General features: G+C 47.5%; 1 protein-coding gene across 8 annotated transcripts in view; it reads left to right on the forward strand.

The window, feature by feature from the left end:
- The window catches only part of SETD5 (SET domain containing 5), a 148,096-nt gene that overhangs the window by 46,845 nt on the left and 77,506 nt on the right, over positions 1–23,745 (forward strand). For 2 of the 8 annotated variants that reach the window (XM_054033504.1, XM_054033498.1), the window contains exons 2-7: positions 6,629–6,803; positions 18,572–18,677; positions 20,213–20,424; positions 20,730–20,788; positions 21,167–21,354; positions 22,661–22,699. In XM_054033504.1, the coding sequence (XP_053889479.1) occupies positions 6,733–6,803; positions 18,572–18,677; positions 20,213–20,424; positions 20,730–20,788; positions 21,167–21,354; positions 22,661–22,699 (675 nt within the window). In that variant the 5' untranslated portion in view covers positions 6,629–6,732. Of the gene's footprint in view, positions 1–6,628; positions 6,804–12,875; positions 13,196–13,863; positions 13,946–18,571; positions 18,678–20,212; positions 20,425–20,729; positions 20,789–21,166; positions 21,355–22,660; positions 22,700–23,745 lie in introns of those variants that run through there. The other 6 variants (XM_054033499.1, XM_054033503.1, XM_054033502.1 and 3 more) reach the window with 6 other exon arrangements.

The following is a 23,745-nucleotide window of genomic DNA, read 5'->3' on the forward strand; positions in this document are numbered from 1 at the left end:
TCTCCTCTGTTACTTCCAACCGATGAGTCCCCAGCTTATAACAAAAATTCTTGTTGTTAATCCCTAAATGCATGACCTTGCACTTTTCACTATTAAATTTCATCCTATTACTATTACTCCAGTTTACAAGGTCATCCAGATCTTCCTGTATGATATCCTGGTCCTTCTCAATACCTCCCAGCTTTATGTCATCCACAGACTTTATTAGCACACCCCCCCACTTTTCGTGCCGAGATTAGTAATAAAAAGATTAAATAAGATTGGAACTCCACTGGAGGGGGGATGGAATGAGAGGGGGTGGGAGGAGGTGGGATGGGGGTGTGGCCATGGGGGAAGGAGTGGAGTGGGGGCAGGACCTGGGGCTGACCAGGAGGGTTTGGGGGTTCCTGAAAAATTGTAAATCAAAATGGGGGTCCTTGGGTTGCTAAAGTTTGAGAACCGCTGCCTGGGCAGTGGTTTGTGTGCTGGGTGAAGAGGATTGTGTCATGGAGTGTGGGGGGGACACAAGGCCCTGACCCCCGGCTTCCTGCGATTCACCATGACTCTCAGCCAGCCAGTAAAGCAGAAAGTTTATTTAGACGACAGGAACATAGTCCAAGACAGGTCTTGCAGGCACAGGCAACAGGACCTCTCCTTCCCCCCCCCCCCCCAATTAGGTGCATCTTGGGGTCGCAAGGCACCATAGCTCCCTGGGGAGGTCAGAGCCCCGTCTGCCTCCCAGCCATTCCACCAGCCAGCTCTGCACCTCTCTCCCCAGCCTTTGTTCAGTTTCCCGGGCAGAGATGTCACCTGGCCTCTAACCCCTTCCTGGGTTCTCATGTTACATGCTCAGGTATTCTCCCTCGGCCAGTCTGCCATCCCCCCAATGCAGACCATCCTAGCCACACTCCCCTGCCTTCCTAGCCAACACTTCCCACTCAGCATTCAAAGACCACATTAAGAACAGTCCCAGTTCCTCACAGATTGCAAAGCAATTTGTGAGAGGAGTGAATCTTAACAATGACAGTTGTGGGGGTGGGTGTTCATATGAGCCTCTTTCTTGCTGATGGTAGGAAGCTAGGGGTCTTTGTATCAGTATGTCTGGTTAGGGTTAGGGTTTTATGAGCTGCAATACTACCAGGAAGCAGAAGACACTCAGCTTTTTTGTATGTGTTAAAACCCAGTTGCTATTGTTTCTCTGCCTTCTGCTGGCTGAAACAAGGTAAACTGATAAAAAAAGCATCAGGTGACAGACATTAGTCACGTTGCTTATTGCACTGCTGGAAGACACTAAGATATTACAGTCATGAGAATGCAGTACAAGAACCTATATAGAACAGAACAGAAAGGGCAGAGCTTGTGCAGCATTACTGTGGGTATATGCTCAGTCTGCCAACATGAGTCAGCTTCAGAATCATGCTGGCTCATGGGTGCTCCTGGATCTTAAAGTAGCAACAGCTAGAAATTCCATTCATCTAAATCTGACCAGGTTGCCCTGAACTGTTCCTCTGGAATGAAGATCTCACTAGTCATCTATGACTGTATCACCTTCAGGCTGGATTATGGCAATCTGCTCATTCTAAAACTACATCTGCAAAGCATCCAAAAGCTATAGTCAGTGCAGAAAGCGAGTGCCAGTGCTGTAGCCAGTGCAGTGAGATGAGATGAGCTGGGAGCTCAGAACATCTACTAATTCACTTCCAGGTACAGTCCAAGAGGATAGTTATGATCGTTGAACTTTAAATGATCTGGGACCCAGTTATGTAAGAGACTTCCCTCTGCCTCACTCCATCCCCTGCATAACAGCACAGCAGCAAAGAGCAGTTGGGTGCCCTCCAGATCCAATAGAACCTAAGGAACCAGTTCTCATAGATTCACAGATTCTAGGACTGGAAGGGACCTCGAGAGGTCATCAAGTCCAGTCCCCTGCCCTCATGGCAGGACCAAATACTGTCTAGACCATCCCTGATAGACATTTATCTAACCTACTCTTAAATATCTCCAGAGATGGAGATTCCACAACCTCCCTAGGCAATTTATTCCAGTGTTTAACCACCCTGACAGTTAGGAATTTTTTCCTGATGTCCAACCTAAACCTCCCTTGCTGCAGTTTAAGCCCATTGCTTCTTGTTCTATCCTTAGAGACTAAGGTGAACAAGTTTTCTCCCTCCTCCTTATGACACCCTTTTAGATACCTGAAAACTGCTATCATGTCCCCTCTGTCTTCTCTTTTCCAAACTAAACAAATCCAATTCTTTCAGCCTTCCTTCATAGGTCATGTTCTCAAGACCTTTAATCATTCTTGTTGCTCTTCTCTGGACCCTCTCCAATTTCTCCACATCTTTCTTGAAATGTGCTGCCCAGAACTGGACACAATACTCTGGACACTCCATGCCATAACAAAAGTTTGGTGAGCTTCAGGGTATAAAACAAAGCTTCTTTGCTTCATCATAACATTTTTATTTTATTTTTTAAACAAGGTGGTTTCCTGCCAGGTGGAGGCAGGGATTGTGTTTGTTAATATGGGGCTGACTCAAATTGTTTATGAGAACACAGTACCCCAAATAAGTACTTTTGTGTTTCAATCTCAAACCTCCCAGCCTACAGGCACAGACATATTGAATGTGAAGGGTGAGATTGTTGGGGGAGGGCGGGGGGTTGTCAGAGTAGTAGTCTGAAAACTCCTCTGAGAGAAACTCCAGTCTGTTAGTGTTAAGGCTTCCTAGATTTACCAGACTACCACGGCTCTGAGCACTGGTTTGGGCTTCACTGATTCAGTGGTGGAATAAAATTACAATTTAGACTCTGTTATGTCATAGGAGACTAAATATTCTATTTTCTGTAGTCAATGTGATGTGGAGTAAGCTTTCTGCAGAGGGCCTTGTGAGCAGGAAAGAGAGTGCATGTCCCTATCTAAGGGAAATATTAGTGTGTGGCTGGAGCTCTTATGGATGGAAAAAGAGACAGGTTGTGTACAAGGAAGGGTGGACTGGATAGGAACTAACAGAGTAGAGGAGAAGGATCATACAACCCACTTCCTTTGTTCAGATGTGTGTAGTTTTCCAGATTTGTGTAGTCCTGCCTGCTGTGTCTTGGTTTACCAGTCATCTTTCCCTCAGATCTATACAGGACACTGGCACAGAGGTTTTTGGGACTTTACATTCATAGGTCAATATAAAGGTGATTGAAACAGAATAACTCTGCCAAACTGTTTATCTTTATTTTTGTTTGTTCATGGTTGTCTCAGCTGATGTTTTTCAGTAATAGGAGTTTACTGCTGTGGCAATAAAATGGGTTGGGCATTTGAACAGTTCTGGTGAAGGGAATGCTCCACTTGAACATACCCATTACGGCTACCAAGATATCTGATAAATTACAAAAGGTCCTGGAAATATTGAGCCCAGCAGCCACTCTGGAAATCTCCATCCCTGTTGATTTACAAGCAACTAAGAGGTTAGAATCTGCTCTCCTGATGTGACTGAGTCTCAGGCTGCTGACAGCCAGCTATTGATCAGAGTAGGGGCAAGAAATCAGTGTAGAGATCTGAGGATGTATTAAAAAGATAAACAGTGATCTTCTGCTTCTTCCAAAAGGTGCAACCGCACCCTCCTGTTGTGGAACTTGCACCACCACCTTGGCTTCTAGCCAGCATTCACAGCAACTTATATGACTCTGATGGGGGTGAAGCAGGGGATGTCAACTCGTCATTAACTACTGGCGAGGAGGCAGCAGGGTCTTTGCTTCTCCCAATGACAGCATCATGTTAGTGCGTGTCAGCGCCTCATGACTGCAGACCATTTCAGAGGTTGCTGGTTCACGTGGTTGAGTGTCTGGAGCTAGTGACCAAACAGAAAAGGGAAAGTGACTTTGCACATCAATTAAGGCATGTTGGATCCTGCTGGGCAATGTCCGGCTGACCCTGGCATCTGTCACTCAGAAGGTAAATTGCTTGTTGTATTAGGTTCCACAGCAGGGATTTGCATATTTCTGCATACTCTCAACTCTGGTTTTCTGGTAGTCTCTACAGACCAGGTCTTGAGGGTTAATCACTAAGGAAGGAAGAAGAAAGAACAGGCAGGCAGCTGACCCACCAGGAAAGATCCCAGGCGGATCTGTGGTTCCAGAATCTGACTCCTCAGTCATCTCAGGATCCATATGTAAATCTGTGGTAGAGATCATCCTCTAATCGAGGGGTGGCCGATGAGGATGATGATCACTCTATGCAACAGAAAGCTTGACAATGTGGGCAGAAAGATGGACTCAGGTACACTAGGAATCATGGTGCCAATGATCAGATCTTCCTGGCTGATATAATCAGCTACATCTTTTGGGAGTGCGTGCTCCCTTTGCTTGATTCCTTCCTGGAGGTTCAAAGGAAGGTAGCAAGAGCTATATTGCTCAGGGCCACAGAGTTTTTAGGTGTGCAGTGCTGCAGAGCCCTGTGTGCCCCTGCCTCCTCTTAAGCTTCTTATGATGCATCAGGTAGATCAGCAGGAATTCTGATGGCTGGCATCACTCTCTGCCAGTAATATTGGCTTACGTTGATCAGCCTATTTGTGGCTCAGACCTGGATCTCCCCTTGGAGAATGACTATTTGTATAACAGCAAAACTGGTAAGAATTTGTAGGAGAGAGATTATCTGCAGTCTTTGGGGTTGAACCCTCTTAGCCAGAGAAGGAGACACCCAGTTTTATTGTCTTTTCAATTTCAGAGGTGTTATCTTTCATCTGGTTCCTTTTGCCCCCTCTTCTCCAGAAGTCTAGCAGAAGAAACTGTGTAAAAGGAGACACTGTAAACAAAGATCCAGGTCTTCTGTTGCTTGTTCTTCCTGAACAACCAGCTAGATTTGGATTTGATGGGTTACTTGTGTGCTTTTTCCCCCCTTTCCCCCCTTCATTCTGAGACTGTTTGGACCATTTCCTTGTGTCATGGCATGAAATTACCAGAGATCGCTATGTGTTGGTGATAAGCCAGTTCTCTTCCATGTAGTACTCCTACCGTCTATCCCACTGCAGGCATCCCTCTCACAAGATATTGCTCAGAGCAAAGGTGGATTCTTTATTAAGGGAGAGAGCAATAGAAGTGCCAATGCAGTGCAGAGGGAAAGTCTTTGTACTGCAAGAGAGAGAGCCTTCATATCAAACCAGCTCATGGAAAGTAACTGCACTTTTGCATGTGAGACAATCACTACTAATGCAAAGTTTTGTCCATCACCCTTTCTATAGCCCAAGAGCGTTCACTGAGTGCCTAGCTAGTTAGTAGCATACCTAAAACACCCAGGGAGTAAGTGGGTCTCTACCAAGAAAACTGTCTGATTTGGACTGGCAATCTCTAAGCCATAAAGGAATCCCTTGGATTCCAGTCCCGAGGTATATGGCTAAACTGGGAAAAAATTATTCAGGGCGACCCTGAATGCAATATAAGTCAAGGCTTTCCTTCCAGAAAAGAGGGTTCCTCAATGACCGCATGTCCACCCAGTCTTTCCTGTCCCTCCCCTGTGGCTCCCACTCTGTCTGCATCTGTGAAATGCAGCAGCGTTGTGTAAAACTTTTTGGGGTTTGCATAAAATAAAAGTTAAACAGGAGGTGGTGTTCCTATCTGGTTCTCTGTAACACTTTAGATTCATTTCATTTAGATCCTTCTGCCAGCTTCATATATGGTTATATTACCATTTTAGGATATCACAAACATCTTCCTCCTACAGTAACTTTTATATGCTCGAGTTTGTTTTCTAAGCAGGGATTTACCCTGGGTTTCTACCTAGTTCAGTATTCTCCCCCTCAGAAGTCTGTGACATTTTCATCAATTCCATATGCTTTCTTTGCAGAAATTTTGGGCAGCAGTGAATATAGAGCTTAAGCTTGGGTTTTCTCTTCACAGCACTGGGAGTTCTCTTCACTCCACACTCTGCAGAGTTGTGGGCCACAACTGCTCTCTCAGGGTGAAGTGATCATGATTCCACCTTCTTTTTCTGAAATGAACTAGTAAGGCTGTAGTGTTCCTTATTGGATTAACCTATCAGAAAAGAATGTAATATCTGACATAGCTTGGCTGTTAGGAGAGGTGCAAGGTGGGGTTCAGGAAGCTTGGGGCCTTCTGTATCAATGAGCTCTTATCCCAAGTAATCATTACAGAATTCAGGGGATGGGCTCTCATGTAAAGAGCAGCCTTGATTGTGATCTAGACATAATCTGCCCACAGGTTGGACACAATGGCAGTATATGTGACGTGAATGTAAATAAAGATTTCTGGCTCCTTATTGTCCTGCCACTCAGAATGGGGTTTGTTTGTATTTTGGGGAGTGGATGGGGCTAGGTTCATGAAGGGCTATGGGGATAGGTAACAGCTGTTAGTAATTGGATGCAAAAGGAGTGAACAGCTTGTCTGTTAATCAGCACTGAGTTTAGTTTGGGGAAAGTAGCAAATTGGCTCCTTTCAGGTTGAGGCTGGGTTGTAAAGAAGGGCTTTGGAGCTGCGGGTGATAGTTTAGCAACAAGCACAGGTGGTTGTGCATGTCACCTGCTGGAAAGCTGCTTACGCTCTCTCTCTCCCCTTCTGCTGGAAGTCCCCAAGGGGAGTTGATATGGGAAAAACCCTTGCATATAACAAAGGTTAACAAAAATGCAACATATTGTTTTTTCCCTGCTAGGTTTCCCCATGTCCGTGACGTGTTGGCCGAGGCTCTGCGGCTCCTCCCCACCCTTGGAGCGGCCAGTCGCTACCTTTTGGACTCCGTGATCCCTGACGGACGTCATGAGCATTGCAATCCCTCTGGGAGTCACCACACCAGATACATCCTACTCAGATATGGCTGCAGGATCCGAGTAAGTGTTGTTTCCTCTGAATATGTGTGAGTGAATGCAGAGGCAGAGGTGAGCTCCTTTTCAGACTCCAGCATGTTTGGCAAACTCAGAATGGAGGGAACAGATGAACTTGAGACAGCAGTTAGAGGAAGGGGGAGCTCCAAAGGTATCGGATTCCTCCTTCCCAAGGCCAATACAAAAGATATATGCTGCTCCCTTTACTAAAACTAATACTAAAACAGTGTGTTTTCTGTGGAAGTGCTGGGAAATCTCAGCTCAGGTTAACAAGGGCTATTGCACATCCATACCCTTTGTAAGAGTGGCGAACTAATTAATGAGCTTGCACTGTCCAATAGTGTCTTGAGCAGTGTAAGACGGGGTGGGAGGCTGGGGACTGCGGTGATTGGCTGGTGCCTCTCTGTATAATTCATGACTGGCTGAGAGAGCATTCATGCAATTTAGCTGGGTGTGGAGGTCCACATGCTGATGACTGAGTGATAACAGCGCCTAGAGGGGTTGTTTGTTTGTCACTGGCATAGCATTGTGTGAGATTTAAGGGGGGGACAGCAGTCCCACAGTTCCAGGTTGTACCCCCGGGGATCCTGTCTCACTGTCTTAACAAGCTAAGTGTCCTTAAAAGCTAGGGTTTTGTCTCATCATAGGCTGATGTAAATTTCACAGGCTGGGTCTCTCTTCAGCCTGGGATCACTCCCCCTTAGTTCAGTTCTTTGAGAGATGTTGATATCATGAGCAAAGAGATGGGAGGAGAGGTGAAATGGAGGCCACGGGGTCTGTCTCTGTCTCTCTTATATCACCCTCCCCTCTTTGAGGATTACTCCCATCTGGAGTGCAGGCAATAAAAGTAGTCTATTGTGAATGTGAGGGTTGAGCCATCTCTGTGATGAAATGTAAATTTCTTGTTTATACCTTCCTGTTGCTGAAGAATGGCTGTTTAAGCTGGTGATTGCTCTTTAACACCTAGTTGGGGTGCTTATATGTCTTTGACTCTGAAAAGCTGATTTGGACCTGACTTTCTAACTCCGGAACATGTGACAACAATGTTATGCAGTAGAAACATATAACTTTATGTACAAAGTTGATACAGATATTTTACCAGGACAATAATGTTCGACAGACTGAGTTTTCAAATGATGCCTCACAAGGCATACTTTGTACAAAATTTATCATAGTCTTGTAAAAGTGGTGATCATAATAGTATAGATCGTCACGCCGGTATACTTCCAGCTGCTATTCCCCTGCATCTCAGTGAAGTCCTGACTGCATCTACTCTCTCGGAGAGATGGGCCACTTGTTTTTTTTTTTTTTTTCCCCCCCTTTGCATTTTCCTATTCTCTAAGGATATCATCAGCACAGGATTCTCATACCTGGGTTTTATGCTTCCCAACATCAGACAGACCACCCCAAGCTCTGTTAGGACTTTGGGTTAGGATGTGAACTGTCCCTTGGAATATTGATTGTGCTCAACCAAGAAGCTCCCCACAGGAGAACAGGAGTACTTGTGGCACCTTAGAGACTAACTAATTTATTAGAGCATAAGCTTTCGTGGACTACAGCCCACTTCTTCGGATAAGTGGGCTGTAGTCCACGAAAGCTTATGCTCTAATAAATTAGTTAGTCTCTAAGGTGCCACAAGTACTCCTGTTCTTCTTTTTGCGGATACAGACTAACACGGCTGTTACTCTGAAACTCCCCACAGGAGATGCTCCTGCTCTTTATCTCTCAGGCCTAGTCTGCACTACAAAGTTAGGTCAATGTAAGTTGCCTTGCATGGGCTTGTTTATGCGTCTATGCTCAAATTTGTCTCTGACTGACGTAAGTGACCCATTACAATGACACAGTAAAATCTTCTTCCTGAACTGTGTAAAACTATGATCGACCTACTTTGGTCATCGCAGTGTGACCCATGTCAACACTAACAGTCCTACAGCCAATGTCCTACAGTACCAAGGCCACACAACAGTGACCACTCTACTCACAATTTTAAACTCCATTACCTAGGGGTGATCGAAACTGGAAGCCCTCCACCTTTAGATACCTTATGTTTTTTTTGAAATGCCCTTTCCTGGTTGCCAATCTTGGCAAGCATACCTAGCAGCTCACCTTTGTTTGTGTCCAGCACATACAGAGAGGTACTAGATGCACTCCTGCCTGGAACAGGCAAGAAGTGTTGCATCTCCTGGGCCTGTGGAGAGAAGAGGCTGTGCAAGCTGTGAGGAAGTGGGTTTTTTCCCCTTGTTATGTTGTACGTGCGCCTTAATAACGAGGAGTCTGGTGGCACCTTAAAGACTAATAGATTTATTTGATCCTGGAGGACTTTGGGTTTAGGATATGAACAGATTTATTTGGGCATAAGCTTTCATGGGTAAAAAACCTCACTTCTTCAGATGCATGACTCCATCTGAAGATACAGACTGTTGTTTTTGTGGATACAGATTAACACGGCTACCCCCTGATACTTGACACCTGTGAGCCTTAATGTTTTGCATGAATATGGTATGTACCTCAGTTTCCCCTGTGTATTACACCAAAGCCTAGGCGGTGGGGATAAGGGTGTGTCTCTTTTGCTGAGACCCCCAGGGCAGGTGAGACTGCTTCAGCTGCCTGCATGTGGACAATGGCCAAACCCCTTTGTAACCTGAGAAACAGGAGGGAGATGCGACCAAGTGACACTTTGCCAGGAAACAAGACACAGACTGCAAAAAGAACAGGAGTACTTGTGGCACCTTAGAGACTAACAAATTTATTTAAATAAATAAAGTCTCTAAGGTGCCACAAGTACTTCTGTTCTTTTTGTGGATACAGACTAACACGGCTGCCACTCTGAAAGACACAAACTAGAGCAGGGGCTATGGGCAGGATGGAGGCCAGGCAGCTTGAAGGGGTCAGACTCAGGGGAAGGGTCAGGATCCCAAGACTCTGGGGTTTCCCTCTCCCCAAGGTGGACTTTACTGAATGGTCCTACTTTCTGTGTTAACAAGATCCGTTCTAAGTTATGTTCCTATTGACTAATAAACCCTTCTGTTTTACAACGCTGGCTGAGAGTCATTTCTGACTGTGAAGTTGGGGTATAGGGCCCTTTGGGGGCGTGCAAGGCTTCCCCAGGCATCCATCAGGCGGATTCACTGCGGGGAGCTCACGGTGTGAACAGGGGTGCTGAATGCTCCGAGATTGGACCCAGGGAGTTCCAAAGCCAAGGAGGTTTCTTGCCCTGGACATCATGCCGTGAGGGGAGTCAAACTGCACCAGAGTCTTGGCTAAGGTGCTCCCAGAGCTGTTCCAGATCATCCAGACTGAAACCTGTGAGGGTCCCAAGCAAGTGGACTCCCAGAGGGGGCCCATGGCGAGAAACAGCAGGCTGGAGGCTCAGAGAGGTGAGGTTCCAGGAGGCACTGGAGCCCAGGGCTTAACCCCTAAGAGATCATGGACTCCCCGAGAAGGGCTGTCACGATGAAGGGGGGTTCCTCCCGGAGACCGTAAGGAGCTGAGAAAGCCTAGGGCCTGTGAGTCCATGACACAAGCACAACTACGGAACAGCTGTAGAAATAGCAGATTGCACTGGGGATGCAAGCAAAGGGGTGTAACAGGGATCGGTAGCAGTGCCATATGAAAGCGAAGGAACTTTGCCAGGGATACCACAAGGCAGGGGAGGGCAACTCCTGCTATCGGTATCCTTTTATCTTTGTGGCCCTTCCTGCCCAGTCCAGTGGTTTTTAGTATGGGTATTTTTCATTGGTTCTGTCATTAACACCCCAATATATGAGTAAACAATGTAACACTGTTGCAAAAAAAAAAAAAAAGAGGACATCATTTTGGGCTGTATTAGCAGAAGTATTGTAAGCAAGACATGAGAAATAATTCTTCCACTCTACTCAGCACTGATAAGACTTCAGCTGGAGCATTGTGTCCAGTTCTGGGCACCACACTTCAGGAAAGATGTGGACGAATTGGAGAAAGTCCAGAGGAGAGCAACAAAAATGATTAAAGGTCTAGAAAACATGACTTATGAGGTTAGATTGAAAAAAATGGGTTGGTTTAGTCTGGAGAAGAGAAAGTGGGGGAGGGAGTGGATGTGATAACTCTTCAAGTATTGTTCTCCTTAGCCACTGAGGACAGGACAAGAAATAATGAGCTTAAATTGCAGCAAGGGGATTTAGGTTGGACATTAGGACAAACTTCCCATCAGGGTGGTTAGGCACTGGAAGAAATTACCTAGGGAAGCTGTGGAATCTCCATCACGGGATTTTTTAGACAAACATCTGTCTGAGATGGAATAGGGTGCTCAAACTGGGGCGGGCATGGAATGTATACTTGGGAGGCGTGAGAAGGCAGAGTGGAGAGCAGCGGCTGCTGGCCGGGTACCCACCTCTGAAGGCAGCACTGCTGCCACCAGCAGCGCAGAAATAAGGGTGGTATGGTATGGTTTTGCCATCCTTAGTTCTGTGCTGCTGCTGGCGGTGGTGCTGCCTCAGAGCTGGGCGGCCAGAGAGCTCTGTGCTATATATTTAAGTAGCTCTGTTTAAATCAATGCCTTATTGTTTTTAATATTTAATGAGAGTTGCATGTTGATTTTTTTTATCAGTATATGTACTTGGGGGGGAGGGGGAATAAACTACTACAAACATGAAGAAGAGGGGCACGATCAAATACGTTTGAGAACCACTGGTCTAGATAATACTTAGTCCTATCTTAGTGCAAGGGACTGGACTAATGACCTATTGAGTTCCTTCCAGTCCTACACTGTTATGATTCTATGATCTGAAGGATCATTGACCTCCAGAGACCTCAGAAGGTCTTTGGGGCTGAGTCCAGGACTGCTTCTTTATTTCTAGCTTTGTTACCATCAGCACCTCCTACCTCAGTGCCTTATTTCCCTTTGACGTCTTGGCTCTCAGTAACTTTAAACTGCAGCAGGAGAATGTTGGTAACAGGCTAAGCCATTCAGCATGTTTTCTGCCTGGAGATTGAGTAGGACATGTAGGGGAGTCAGATCTACCTGCAGATGTCACTCAGAGCATTCAGAATCCCTTCTACGGGGCACAGTCTGTGAGACTTCCATATGTCCAGCATAAAGCTAGCCTGATGTGCTTTGAAAGAAAAATCTTCAAAACGTAAGCCTGAGTTGGTTTCAACTGCTGTGTGCCAGGACTCTGGTGGTGCCACCCACCTCAGTACAGTCCTAGCAGACAAGATTTGCATCTGAAGCATCCTGCACCAATCTCTCAAAGCTAAGGACTTCCCCCATGCAGAGTTCCCAAACCCCTGCAAATCTTGGCATGTGAAGTTGGTGGTAGCTAGGCATTGGTTCTGAATAATAAACATCAGCTGGCTGCACTGTCATTGATGAAGCTCCCAGTGCCAGGCAGTGTGTTGTAAGGGTCTTCAGCATCAACTTATCCTTCATGTTCAGGGCAGAGGTGGAAACCCTGAGTGGCCGTGTATGTTGAAGGGTCTGGCCAAGTTAGCCTTGTTTATCTCTGAAGCTGCCTTGGAGGCTGCAGTTGCTATTTCACCCTTAATTCAGTTTAGCTTAATTCATAAACCAAACTGAGGGCTTGGCTACACTTGCAAGTTAGAGCACATTAAAGCAGCCCTGGGCACCCTAACTCATGACCCGTCCACACTGGCAAGGCACATAGAGCACCCGGACTCCGCAGCTGGAGCGCTCCTGGTAATCCATCTCGACAAGAGGCATAACGCTTGCTGTGCCCCGGCTGGAGTGCTGCTGTGCCAGTGTGGCCACCCTGATCTGTTAATGCGCTCTGGTGACCAACCGTCAGACCACCTTTTAAATTCTCTGGGAATTTTGAAAATCCCCTTCCTGTTTGCTCAGCCAGGCATGGAGTAGCTCTCAGCGAATCTTTCCAGGTGACCATCCCTCCACGCGCCAGGCGATCTCCAGTATGGAGCAATGGCGAGGCGCTGGACCTCATCAGTGTTTGGGGGGAGAAAGCTGTCCAGTCCCAGCTGCGCTCCAGCCATAGGAATTACGATACCTTTGGGCAGATATCAAGGGACATGATGGAAAGGGGCCACGAGCGGGACGCACAGCAGTGCAGGGTTAAAGTGAAGGGGCTGCGGAATGCCTACCACAAAGCCTGTGAGGCAAACCGCCTTTCTGGGGCTTCCCCCGCAACCTGCCGTTTCTACAAAGAGCTGGACAGAATACTTGGGGGGCGACCCCACCTCCACTCCGAGGACCACCATGGACACTTCAGAGCTCAGTTCAACAAGGCAGGAGGAGGAGGAAAGCGGGAGCAAGGGTGCTGAGGAGGAGGAAGACACCCCAGCATCCCTAGATGCATGCAACCAGGAGCTGTTCTCAAGCCAGGAGGAAGGTAGCCAGTCGCGGTGGCCGGTGCTTGGGGAAGGACAAACACTAGAGGAGGTGCCTGGTAAGCGGCTTTTATTTTGAGAAGGAAGTTGTTTGGTGCAGGTTCTTGGGGCGAGGAGGATTAGGGCTGCGTGCATGCCTAGATGCGGAATAGGGCGTTGATGTGCTCTCTCACATTGCAGTAATCGGCCTCAGTGATCTCTTCAAAGGTCTCATGCAGAAGCTGGGCAATGCACTTGCGCAGGTTCCTTGGGAGAGCTACTGTACTCCTTGTCCCAGTCAGGCTAACATGTCCGTGCCACTGTGCCGTGAGGGGCAGTCGGACCACTGCTGCACACAGGCAAGCTGCATATGGGCCAGGGCGGAAGCAGCATTGTAGTAGAAGACCCTCCCTTGCTTCCCAGGTCACCCTCAGTAGCGAGAGATCTTCCAGGACGAACTCCTGTGGAAAAATGTGGGGACAGTATTCAGTATAGGGCCCCCCTGCAGCTGTTAGCTCTCCCCAAGACACAGAACCCCAGAGAACACTATGGCCCTGAAACAATCAGTCCCCCTTGCCCCTGTGCTTACTCACCATTCTGGGGCTCCTGTGGGTTATGTGCGCTCGCTTTGGGATGAGCAAATTCTGCTGTTGTGTAGACGGTGCTTGCCTTTAAGTACGGGCGAATCATTGCTCTGTCTGGTGTGAACAATGCTGCCTCTGTTAAGTGTTGCATTTTGCCTTTACAGATGCAACTTTGAGATCTCAGCCGTCCATGTTATCACCTGCTGAAAGACTCGAAAGAATTAGGAAGAGGCCACGCTGCATGAAGTAATGCAGCAGTCCCTTAATGAAAATCAAAAAGCGCACAAGTGGCGGGAGAGTGAAAGGAGGGTCTGCCAGCAGAAAGCAGATCGCTGGCACTAAAGCACAGAGCAGCTGCTAAGTATTATGGAGTGCCAAGCGGACTTGATACAGGCGCTCGTAGCCATGCAGGCGGAGCACTATCCTCCTCCTCCCCCCCAGCCCTTGTTCCAAAACTCTTTCCCTTGTGCCCCCATGTCACCTCCAATCCACTTTCCCCACATCCGGGTTCTTATCGCCGCCAACTGCCTCCAACACCTGTAGCTTCACCACTCAGTCCTGCAAACTATGACCCTTACCCACTGCACTCAACCACCATCACCATGCATTTTAGCCTGCCTGAAGTGCAGTACTCATTGCACAGCACTCCAGACAGGAAGGCAGAGTAAGATAACAGGACATACGCAAATCTGTGATTGAACCATTCCCCACCGCAATCCCTTGCCCTCTCTGTTTCCCAAGCAGTTGTGATTCTTTTCAATACATGAATTTTCTTTTCAATAAGTGGATTTTTTGGCTTTGAAAACATTCTTTATTATTGCATTAAGTAAAAGATACCTTAGCCCAGGAAAGCAACAGGCACTGCAAGTCAATGTAGCAAACACAGATTCCTACTAACATTGGAACAACTGCTCTTCACTCTCATGCAGGGCTCCAAACATTACTGGTGGCTTTCAGCCTCAAATTTCTCCCTCAAGGCATCCCTAATCCTTGCAGCCCTGTGCTGGGCCCCTCTAATAGCCCTGTACTCTGGCTGTTCAAATTCAGCCTCCAGGTGTTGAACCTCCGAGTTCCATGCCTGACTGAATCTTTCACCCTTCCCTTCACAAATGTTATGGAGGGTACAGCACACGGATATAACCGTGGGGATGTTGTCATCGGCCAGGTCCAGCTTCCCATACAGACAGCGCAAGCGGCCCTTTAAATGGCCAAAAGCACACTCCACAGTCATTCTACACCGACTCAGCCTGTTGTTGAACTGATCCTTGCTGCTGTCAAGGCTCCCTGTGTAGGGTTTCATGAGCCACGGCATTAAAGGGTAAGCGGGATCTCCAAGGATCACAATGGGCATTTCGACTTCCCCTACAGTGATCTTCTGGGACAAAAGTCCCAGCTTGCAGCTTCCTGAAGAGGCCAGTGTTCCGAAAGATGCATGCGTCATTTCCGGGCCAGCCTGCGTTAATGTCAATGAAACACCCATGGTGATCCACAAGCGCCTGGAGAATCATAGAGAAATAGCCCTTCCGATTAACGTACTCGGAGGCTAGGTGGACTGGTGCCAGAATTGGAATATGCATCCCATCTATTGCCCCTCCGCAGTTAGGGAAACCCATTTGTGCAAAGTCAGCCACAATGTCATGCACATTACCCAGAGTCACGGTTCTTCTGAGCAGGATGCGATTAATGGCCCCGCAAACTTGCATCAACACGATTCCAATGATCACCTTTCCCACTCCAAACTGGTTAGCGACCGATCATAACTGTCTGGAGTTGCCAGCTTCCAGATTGCAATAGCCACCCGCTTCTCCACCGGCAGGGCAGCTCTCAATCTTGTGTCCTTGTGCTGCAGGGTGGGGGTGAGCTCAGCACACGGTCCCATGAAAGTGGCTTTTCTCATCCAAAAGTTCTGCAGCCACTGCTCGTCATCCCAGACTTGCATGACGATGTGATTCCACCACTCAGTGCTTGTTTCCCGAGCCCAAAAGCGCCGTTTCACGGTGGTGAGCATGTCCGTGAATGCCACAAGCAATCTCGTGTCCTATGCGTTACGCGAGTCAACATCCTCTTCGGACTCCTCACTGTCAGTTTGTAGCTTACAGAGTAACTCGACTGCCAAATGCGACGTGCTGGCAAGACTCATCAGCATATTTCTTAGCACTTCGAGCTCCATTCCTGCAGACCGAAAGGGAAGACAGAGTGTGCAGTACAAAACACGCTGAAAGATGACGCCAAATATGGATGGAAGCACAGGGATTGCTGGGATGGGATGCATCACAGGGCATTGGGACAGGACCCAGAATGCCCCGCACCCTCTGCCCCCTTCCCACAAGCTACAGAGCCAGAATGGGAAGAGGTGCTCTGTGGGATAGCTGCCCATAATGCACCGCTCCCAATGCCGCTGCAAGTGCCGCAAATGTGACCACACCAGTGTGCTTGCAGCTGACAGTGTGAACACACTGCAGTGCTTTCTCTACTACGCTCTCCGAGGGCTGGTTTAACTCATAGCGGTCTACATCTGCAAGTGTAGCCATGCCCTGAATTAAACGCTTAATGCAGTTTAACTAATCCACTTTAAATTCACACCTTTAGTTAATGCATATTAATTTTCCTAAATGTCCCTGTATAGACGAAGCCTTAGGCCTGGCCGACACTACAGAGTTAGATCAACGCAAGGCAGCTTATGTCAACCTAACTATGTAAGTGTCTACACTAAAATTTTGCTCCGGTCGACATAACAGCTTTGCTACACTGACTGAATAACTCCACCTTCACAAGCAGTGTAGAGTCAATGTTAATGTAGCTAGGTCAATGCAGTGCCAGTGAAGACACTGCATTGCTTACTTCGACTGTTATTGGCTTTCAGAAGCCATCCCACAATGCCCCACACTTGACACTACAGTCAGTACAAGCGCTCCTGGTAAGGACACGCACCATTGACACAAGGAGTGTAGTGTGGACACACAAAAGTGATTTAATTACTGTGGCGGCTTTATGCCGATATAACTGAAGTCGACATAATTTTGTAGGCGAGACATGCCCTTAGTGTTTAGAGTTCTGCCGGATTCACACTGGCAACACAAGACCCAGGAGTGAGAATCCTGCTTTTCTGTCTGCTTTGCCCCTTCTCCTGTGCTATAATCTTTGAAGGGGAGACTGGTGCCAAGTCTACATTGTAAACTTACGTTGGAATAACTGCGTCGCCTAGGAGTGAGAAAAAGCCACACCCCTGAGCAATGCAGATATACAGACCTAACCCCCGATGTAGACAGCGCTATTTTGATGGCAGGGCTTCTCCCATCAACAGAGCTGCTGCCTCTTGGGGAAGTGCAGTACCTACACTGATAGGAAAAGGCCTCCTGTTGGCAAAGTAGCAACCTTACAGAAGCGTACAGCACCGCAGCTGCACTGCCGCAGTGTTTTAAATGTAGACCTGCCCGGGAACTACAGATGTGATTCACTTATTTCCTGTGTCATTTCCAATGCAACCTATAATTGTACATGGGCAGTAGTATGTCCTCTTCCATCTCCTGTTTTGGAATGCCTCTCAATTGAGAGGGTATTTCCTTTCTGGTATTCTGTCGCTGCCCTCATTATCTACCGCTTCCCTGTGCTGAATTGCATCTATCCCTCCTCTGCCCAGAACTCCTGCAGTCCTTCACCAATAGCACACTTTATACTTGATTTTGACCTGATATTTTTCGCCACCATGTGGTGAAAATATGCATTGTCATTTTAAGTTAGCAATAAAAATTCCCGTTCAACACATGTCGGCATGTAGGAAGCATAAAGCCAACCTGCTTTGCCTATGCCCTTTTCTGTCCAAGCCATGAGTTTTATTGACCCTTCTTTGCAACATGGAATCTTAACCATCCCAAACTGTGCAAGATGTTTTTAGGACAACTGTAGCTTCCATACAAATTATATCCCAAAACCCTGTGAAGTTAAGTGACACTAAGGCTTTGTCTACACTAGCACTTTTGTCGGTCGGGGTGCCAACTCCCCCCCCCCCCCCCCCCCCCCCGACTGACATAAAGTTTCACTAACAAAAGCATCAGTGTGGACAGCGCTATGTCGGCAGGCGAGCATCTCCTGCCGACATAGCTACCACCACTTGTTGGGGTGGTTTAATTATGCCAGTGGGAGAGCGCTCTCCTGTCAGTATACAGCGGCTACACAGGAGACCTTACAGCAGCGCAGCTGCAGCGGTACACGGTGCCTCTGTAACGTCCGTAGAGTAGACCTAGCCTTAGTAGCTGAGGGGAAGAAGAACAGGCATAAAGGCAGGAGAGGTGTGTTCATCTGCAGTTTGGAGATGCTCTTTTTGGATTTAAAGGAGGAGAAGGTGGTGGTGTGTCAGTGTGGTGAGACTGAGACTAAATCAGCACTGGCCAGGCAGGGGGCGTGGAGTGGGGCACAAGAAGGGTGTGATAAGGATCATAGGCCCAGATAGAACAAGTCCATGGAGGGTTTTAAAATCAAGGCAGGAAATCCTGAACTGTATCTGGAGGTGAATGTGAAGATAGTGGAGGAATATGAGAGTATGCACATAATGTGTCTGGCTGTGTCAGCATGTTTCGTACTCCTCTCCTGCTTCAGCATGAGGAGATGAGTTAGTTACCCCTTATCTAGCATGAACCCTGCTTAGCTGCCTGTTCTGTCTGTCAATCACAGGTTTATCCTACACCCCCATCCTCCATGTATGGGCCACATTGTGAAGTGGATAATGTACCTCAGTTTCCCTGAGATCTCTTAACAGTGCGTTTACACTTCTGCCGAGTGGGAAAGAGGAGAATGCTGAGATATTGGCAAGTGCCTGACAAGGGGGAATTTGGTTCCACACTGATGGATCTTACTTCTGGCAATTTTCTGCAGCCCAGAGTCCGTGGAAGCTAGTCCAGCTGTCGATGAGAAGAATGTGTACTCCAGTCATGGCTATGAGGCCACCCAGAGGCACAGCTATCGAGGGCTGCCTTATGCAGTGAGTACTCACCCTTTAATCTGCAGAGCATTACACTGTACCAGCCCCTTCCTTTACACTCTGCTCCCTTGCTCCTTCTCTAGCCCTTTCCCTACATAACCTGAACTGCAGTTTTGTTTAGCTCAAACTTTGTAGGCTGCGTACTATGCAGTCTACTCTGTACCTCCATCTGAGAGAGACAGAGGCAATGCGGGGGTGGGGGCATGCGGGGGTCACGTGCCCCCCCCCAGATTTCTGCCTTCCCTTTAGCAACATCTTCTAGAGGTTTACTAACTGTTGGGCAAGCCTCACCTCAGTGGGCCACTCAGTCTGTCTTGGTTGGGCGGGACGCAACCAAACATTTGAGATTGGCCCAGTAAGGAATGGAGACGGCGTTCCCTCCCCAAGCCACACTGTGCAGGGCTGGTGTCGCTGCTTCCCCCACAGAATGTTCCTCCTTGCCCCACTAGTACTAAACCTCTGTACTAAATAAAATGCGTGGTCTTCCATTACAGGATTTTTCTCGCATACTTCCTGATGAGAGCTCGTGTACCCCTAGGGGTACGTGTGCCCCAGTTTGAAAACTGCTGGTATAGCTTATTTTGGGGCAACAGCAGTGTGACTGAGTCCTGCCAAACTTCCTGCATTTTGTGTGTTTGTTACTCTCAAGGCCCCATGTTCTCTTCAGCAAGCTTGATGTGGATTCAGTGGCAAGATCCCCTGCTTCCTGTAATGCTCTGTGAGGCAAATAGGAAAATCTGCAACAGCTTCCTTTAAATTTTAAAGTGGATTTTGTTGAACAAAGTTTATGAATGTGTAACACCTTCCAGAGTATCCTCGCTGGTGGTGTTTGATACCAACTGCAATTTATTTTACACTGTCTTCACACTTCGTTTTCAGTGTGCTGCAGAGTTTCATATTGAAAACACATACCTGTCAGAACTTGGGAAGGTTGGGGAGAAGTTGGAGACGACATCTGCAGAGGGAAAGCATGGAAAGTGGTTTGAGATTTTGGGATAAGCACATTAGCTGGATGTTTTTTCAAAACAATTAGCAGTGAAACAGTCAATATTGACATTTGAATTGTTATCAGAGGTTTGAGAAAAATAGTGACAAATAGTAAAAAATTGAGACAAATAGTGCAGTTCACGCCTCTCAAAGCTATTGCTTCAAGCTGTTTGCAGACTGCTGTTTTCCATTCAGATTGTTTGTTGGTTTCTTGGATGGCTGTTGAGTTAGAGCTGAGTTTTAGGCTATGCCTACGCTATAAATTACTTTGGTATAATTTATGTTGCTTAGGGGTGTGAATAATCCACACCCTGGAGTGACATAAATTACACCAACCTAAGCAGCAGATTGGACAGCACTATGTTGGCAGGAGAGCTTCTCCCTTCGACATAGCTACCGCCACTGTGGAGGCAGGAGTTCTTAAGCCAATGGGAGAGCTCTCTCCTTTCGCCAGAAGTGCAGCAGCAGTGCAGCTGCAGTGTAAACATACCCTGAGACTTTGAACTCCCTATGTTCAAAATAATTCTGATGGAGATGTTTATTTTCAGGATCATAATTATGGAGCTCCTCCTCCTCCGACCCCTCCAGCATCTCCCCCAGTTCAGACTATCATCCCTCGTGCTGAGCTGAATGGCTTGCACTCTCCTGACGAGGAGAACTCTGGGGACAGTGAGAGTTCCTCAGAGGGAGAGTCCATTCCCAGCTGGTGTCACTGCACTCTCTCTCAAGATGGCTTCCTCATCAAGTGTGACAAATGCAGGTAACTTCTGATGCATCGCAGAACTGGATGGCTTCTAATGCCAGACTATCACATTTGAGTTGGGGATGGACTTCCTGTTGCTGGTTGAAGTGTTCTGTCGAGTGCTTTGCCAAGTATCGGCCCTCCCCCTTAGCTCTGTCAACCTGACAAGTGTTGGGGGCACTAGGAGTGGAGATGAGAATGATAAATTGATGCTCTTACCACCGTAGGCCCCTTAGAGGGCATGCAGCTTGTGACATCTGGTTGACTTTCAGGTTGACTGACCCTTACAAAACTGGCTTCAATTGTTCATTCTCCTTTTGCAGGGGAATGAGCAGGGGGAAAGTGATCAGACTCCGCCGCCGGAAGCAGGACAATGTGTCAGGTAAGGCTGTGGTTATGCTGAGACTAATGGTGACACTGTTGTCTCCTCCAACAGGGCTAGAAGGTTCTTCGTTACTGTCTCTCAGTGCTCTAATCACCTATAGCTGTGATAAACACACTCATGTGTCTTTTCCTTTTCACCGTTGGGACTCGAGGGATGTGGCAAGTTCTCTGGGGGGCAGAGAGACCAAATATGCAGTAATGTCATCTTGTGCAGTGTCAGAAGGTTGGGAGAGTGGTGGAGGGGAGGTTGAACTTGTGGGGCTCTCAGGTTGGGGAGCAATGTCTAACTAGCAAATCATCGTGAAGGGGGACCAGGGGACATGCAGATCTCTCCATGGTAGACATAAAGTTGCTAACATGATACTCCTCCCTGCAGGTGGAGACAGTAGTGCAACTGAGAGTTGGGATGAGGAGCTCTCCCCCTCCACAGTGTTGTACACAGCTACGCAGCACACACCCACAAGCATCACTCTCACTGTTAATCGGGTCCGCAGAAACAAACCTAAGAAGAGGAAGAGGAGTATGGAGAAAGCTCGCACTGCACCAAAGGCCAAGAAAATCAAGGTATTTGAGCATGGCAAAAACAGCCCAGACCAAATGCGGGACACAGTCTTGGTGAGTGCAGGCTGACCCCTAGTGTGGTCGGCATGCCCAAATGTGGCTCATCCTTTGGTTACTCTGTGTAAGCAATGCCTGTCTGGGCAGGAAGTCCTCATGTCCCACCACTGCCTCATCTTTATGAGCTGCTTGGCCACCCCAGCCTGGAGCTTACAGATTGATCTGTCTTCCCCTTTGTTTCCCTACACTGCCCATTGGTATTCAGAGGCTTTAGGTTTGGTTTTGAATTGCATCTCCATTCCCCCTGCTGGTTCATCAGAGTTCAGAAAAACCTCTTCAGGGGTCCACATCTGCCTGTGGCAGAGGGTTCATTGATATGATGGGACTGAAATGTTAAGAGGATTCTGTTCTTCTTTCTCAAAGGTGTGTGCTGTGTGTTTGATGCAGTTACTGGGGGGGAGGAGGCAGAACTGTTCTGCATGGGGTGAGCTGATTCTTGGGAAGGAGATCTCCATGCGTGCTTTTCATTGTCTTACAGCTCCCTTTCTGGACTACCCACAACTTGTGGCACTTCTGGGTGGCTTTCTTTGAGGTGGTCTGAGTCTGATGAAAGGGTTTGGGGATTTCAGATAGCTTTGGATTGTTCTTCATCATGCCTGTGTGTGTTGTGAAGCAGACAATACATGCTATTTGTGTCTTCTTCACCAGCAGCTTGATTAGTGTAATTTGCTACTTACTTGGGCTTTCCTTGAATTTGATCTGCAGCCACAGAGATAACAGAATACAGCTTACTCATTAGGGTTAAGGAGTTGATAGCACCAACCCTCTGTGATCTGCAGTAGTTGCTGATAAAACCATCTGGTTCAATTCTTAGTATTACTGAATAATAAAGCTCAATGAGAGATGGTCCCCAACCCTCCTCCTTACCAAGGCAGATGAGATTGGTCAGCTCGCTCTTTCTCGTGGTCCCAAGATTTTGCCTTAGTCAGGTCGGGTGTGTGTGTGTGTGTGTGTGTGTGTGTGTGTGTGTGTGTGTGTGAACTTTCTCAGTTCAGAATGTCTGCTGGAGTCCTTCTGTGGGGCTTTTCTGTTCAGGTCCGGCACCTCCTGTTTAAATCTTCCTGCGGCTTCGGCCATCTTTTGTGAAATGCTGTGATCTCTGGGCCATTGGGCTGGGAGGAATTTACATGTTTAATGTTCTCTAATTTAAATGTGATCCTTGGATTCCATCGAGTGGGGGGAGAGTGCTTTATAGAAATCTAAAGAAAGGGTATAAATACTGATGGGCACCGTTCTCTTGTTTTGGGCACAGGCCTTTCGAGAAGGTTCACGGAAATCTCTGCGGATGAAGGTGAGTGGAACTGAGCTGCCCGCATGATTGTGTCACTTCTCTCAGTAGTTTTTTTCCTGATTTGTCTGTGTGGGGCTCTCTGATTCCAACACTAGCTTCTGGACAAGCCCTGACCTTTCACGCACCACAAAGGAACCTTTTCTGAGTCCCATTGGTTGGTGAACTCTGCTTTCACCTGAGAGGACTCATCAATTTCTCTCTGCTGGGTAAACCCCATCCTGCTACCTAGGGTGAGGCTGATCAGTGACAGCTGTGAGGAGAGATTTTGGGTCCGAGAACGCAGGGTTGAGTCATGGCCCAGTATCTAGTCAGGTAAGCTGTCATTTGATTAATCTAATGTACTTGTAAGTTGTCTATCACTTTGGTATCTAATACCATATAAGTTTAAATAATATTGGGTCCATAATAGAAATGGTGTTATTCCTCTCCATGCCCCATGAACTGGGAAGGATGAATGTAAGTATTCAGGCTTTCTGGATTGGTAATGGTTGTCTCACAGGTACCATTTCTGGGGAAAGGGTTACATTTGGACCAAAGCACTGTCATAGAAATGTGGCATTTATCTATCAGATCAGACCAAGGTCCATCTGTGATGTACCAGGGTACAATCTAGACTAATGAGCAGCTGTGTCACCCCTGCCCTGCAGCTTTGGGTGCCTTACTTGCTGAAGGAGTTCCCACTTGGATTGTTCACAAACAGCCTTCGAGCATGCAAGCCACACCCTGAGTGTCTGTGTGCAACTTCAGCCTGTCAGCCACGCTGGGGTTACTCTCTGGCTCTCACCAGCCTTGGTTAGACTGCAGGGTGATCCCAACACACTCCCAGTCTTAGATTCAATCATAGAATATCAGGGTTGGAAGGGACCTCAGAAGGTCATTTAGTCCAACCCCCTGTTCAAAACAGGACCAACCCCAACTAAATCATCCCAGCCAGGGTTTTGTCAAGCCTGACCTTAAAAACCTCTAAGGAAGGAGATTCCATCACCTCCCTAGGTAACCCATTCCATTGCTTCAACACCCTCCTAGTGAAAAAGTTTTTACTAATA

This window comes from Malaclemys terrapin, chromosome 7, assembly GCF_027887155.1.
Source record: "Malaclemys terrapin pileata isolate rMalTer1 chromosome 7, rMalTer1.hap1, whole genome shotgun sequence".
In the NCBI taxonomy this organism is placed as follows: domain Eukaryota; kingdom Metazoa; phylum Chordata; order Testudines; family Emydidae; genus Malaclemys; species Malaclemys terrapin.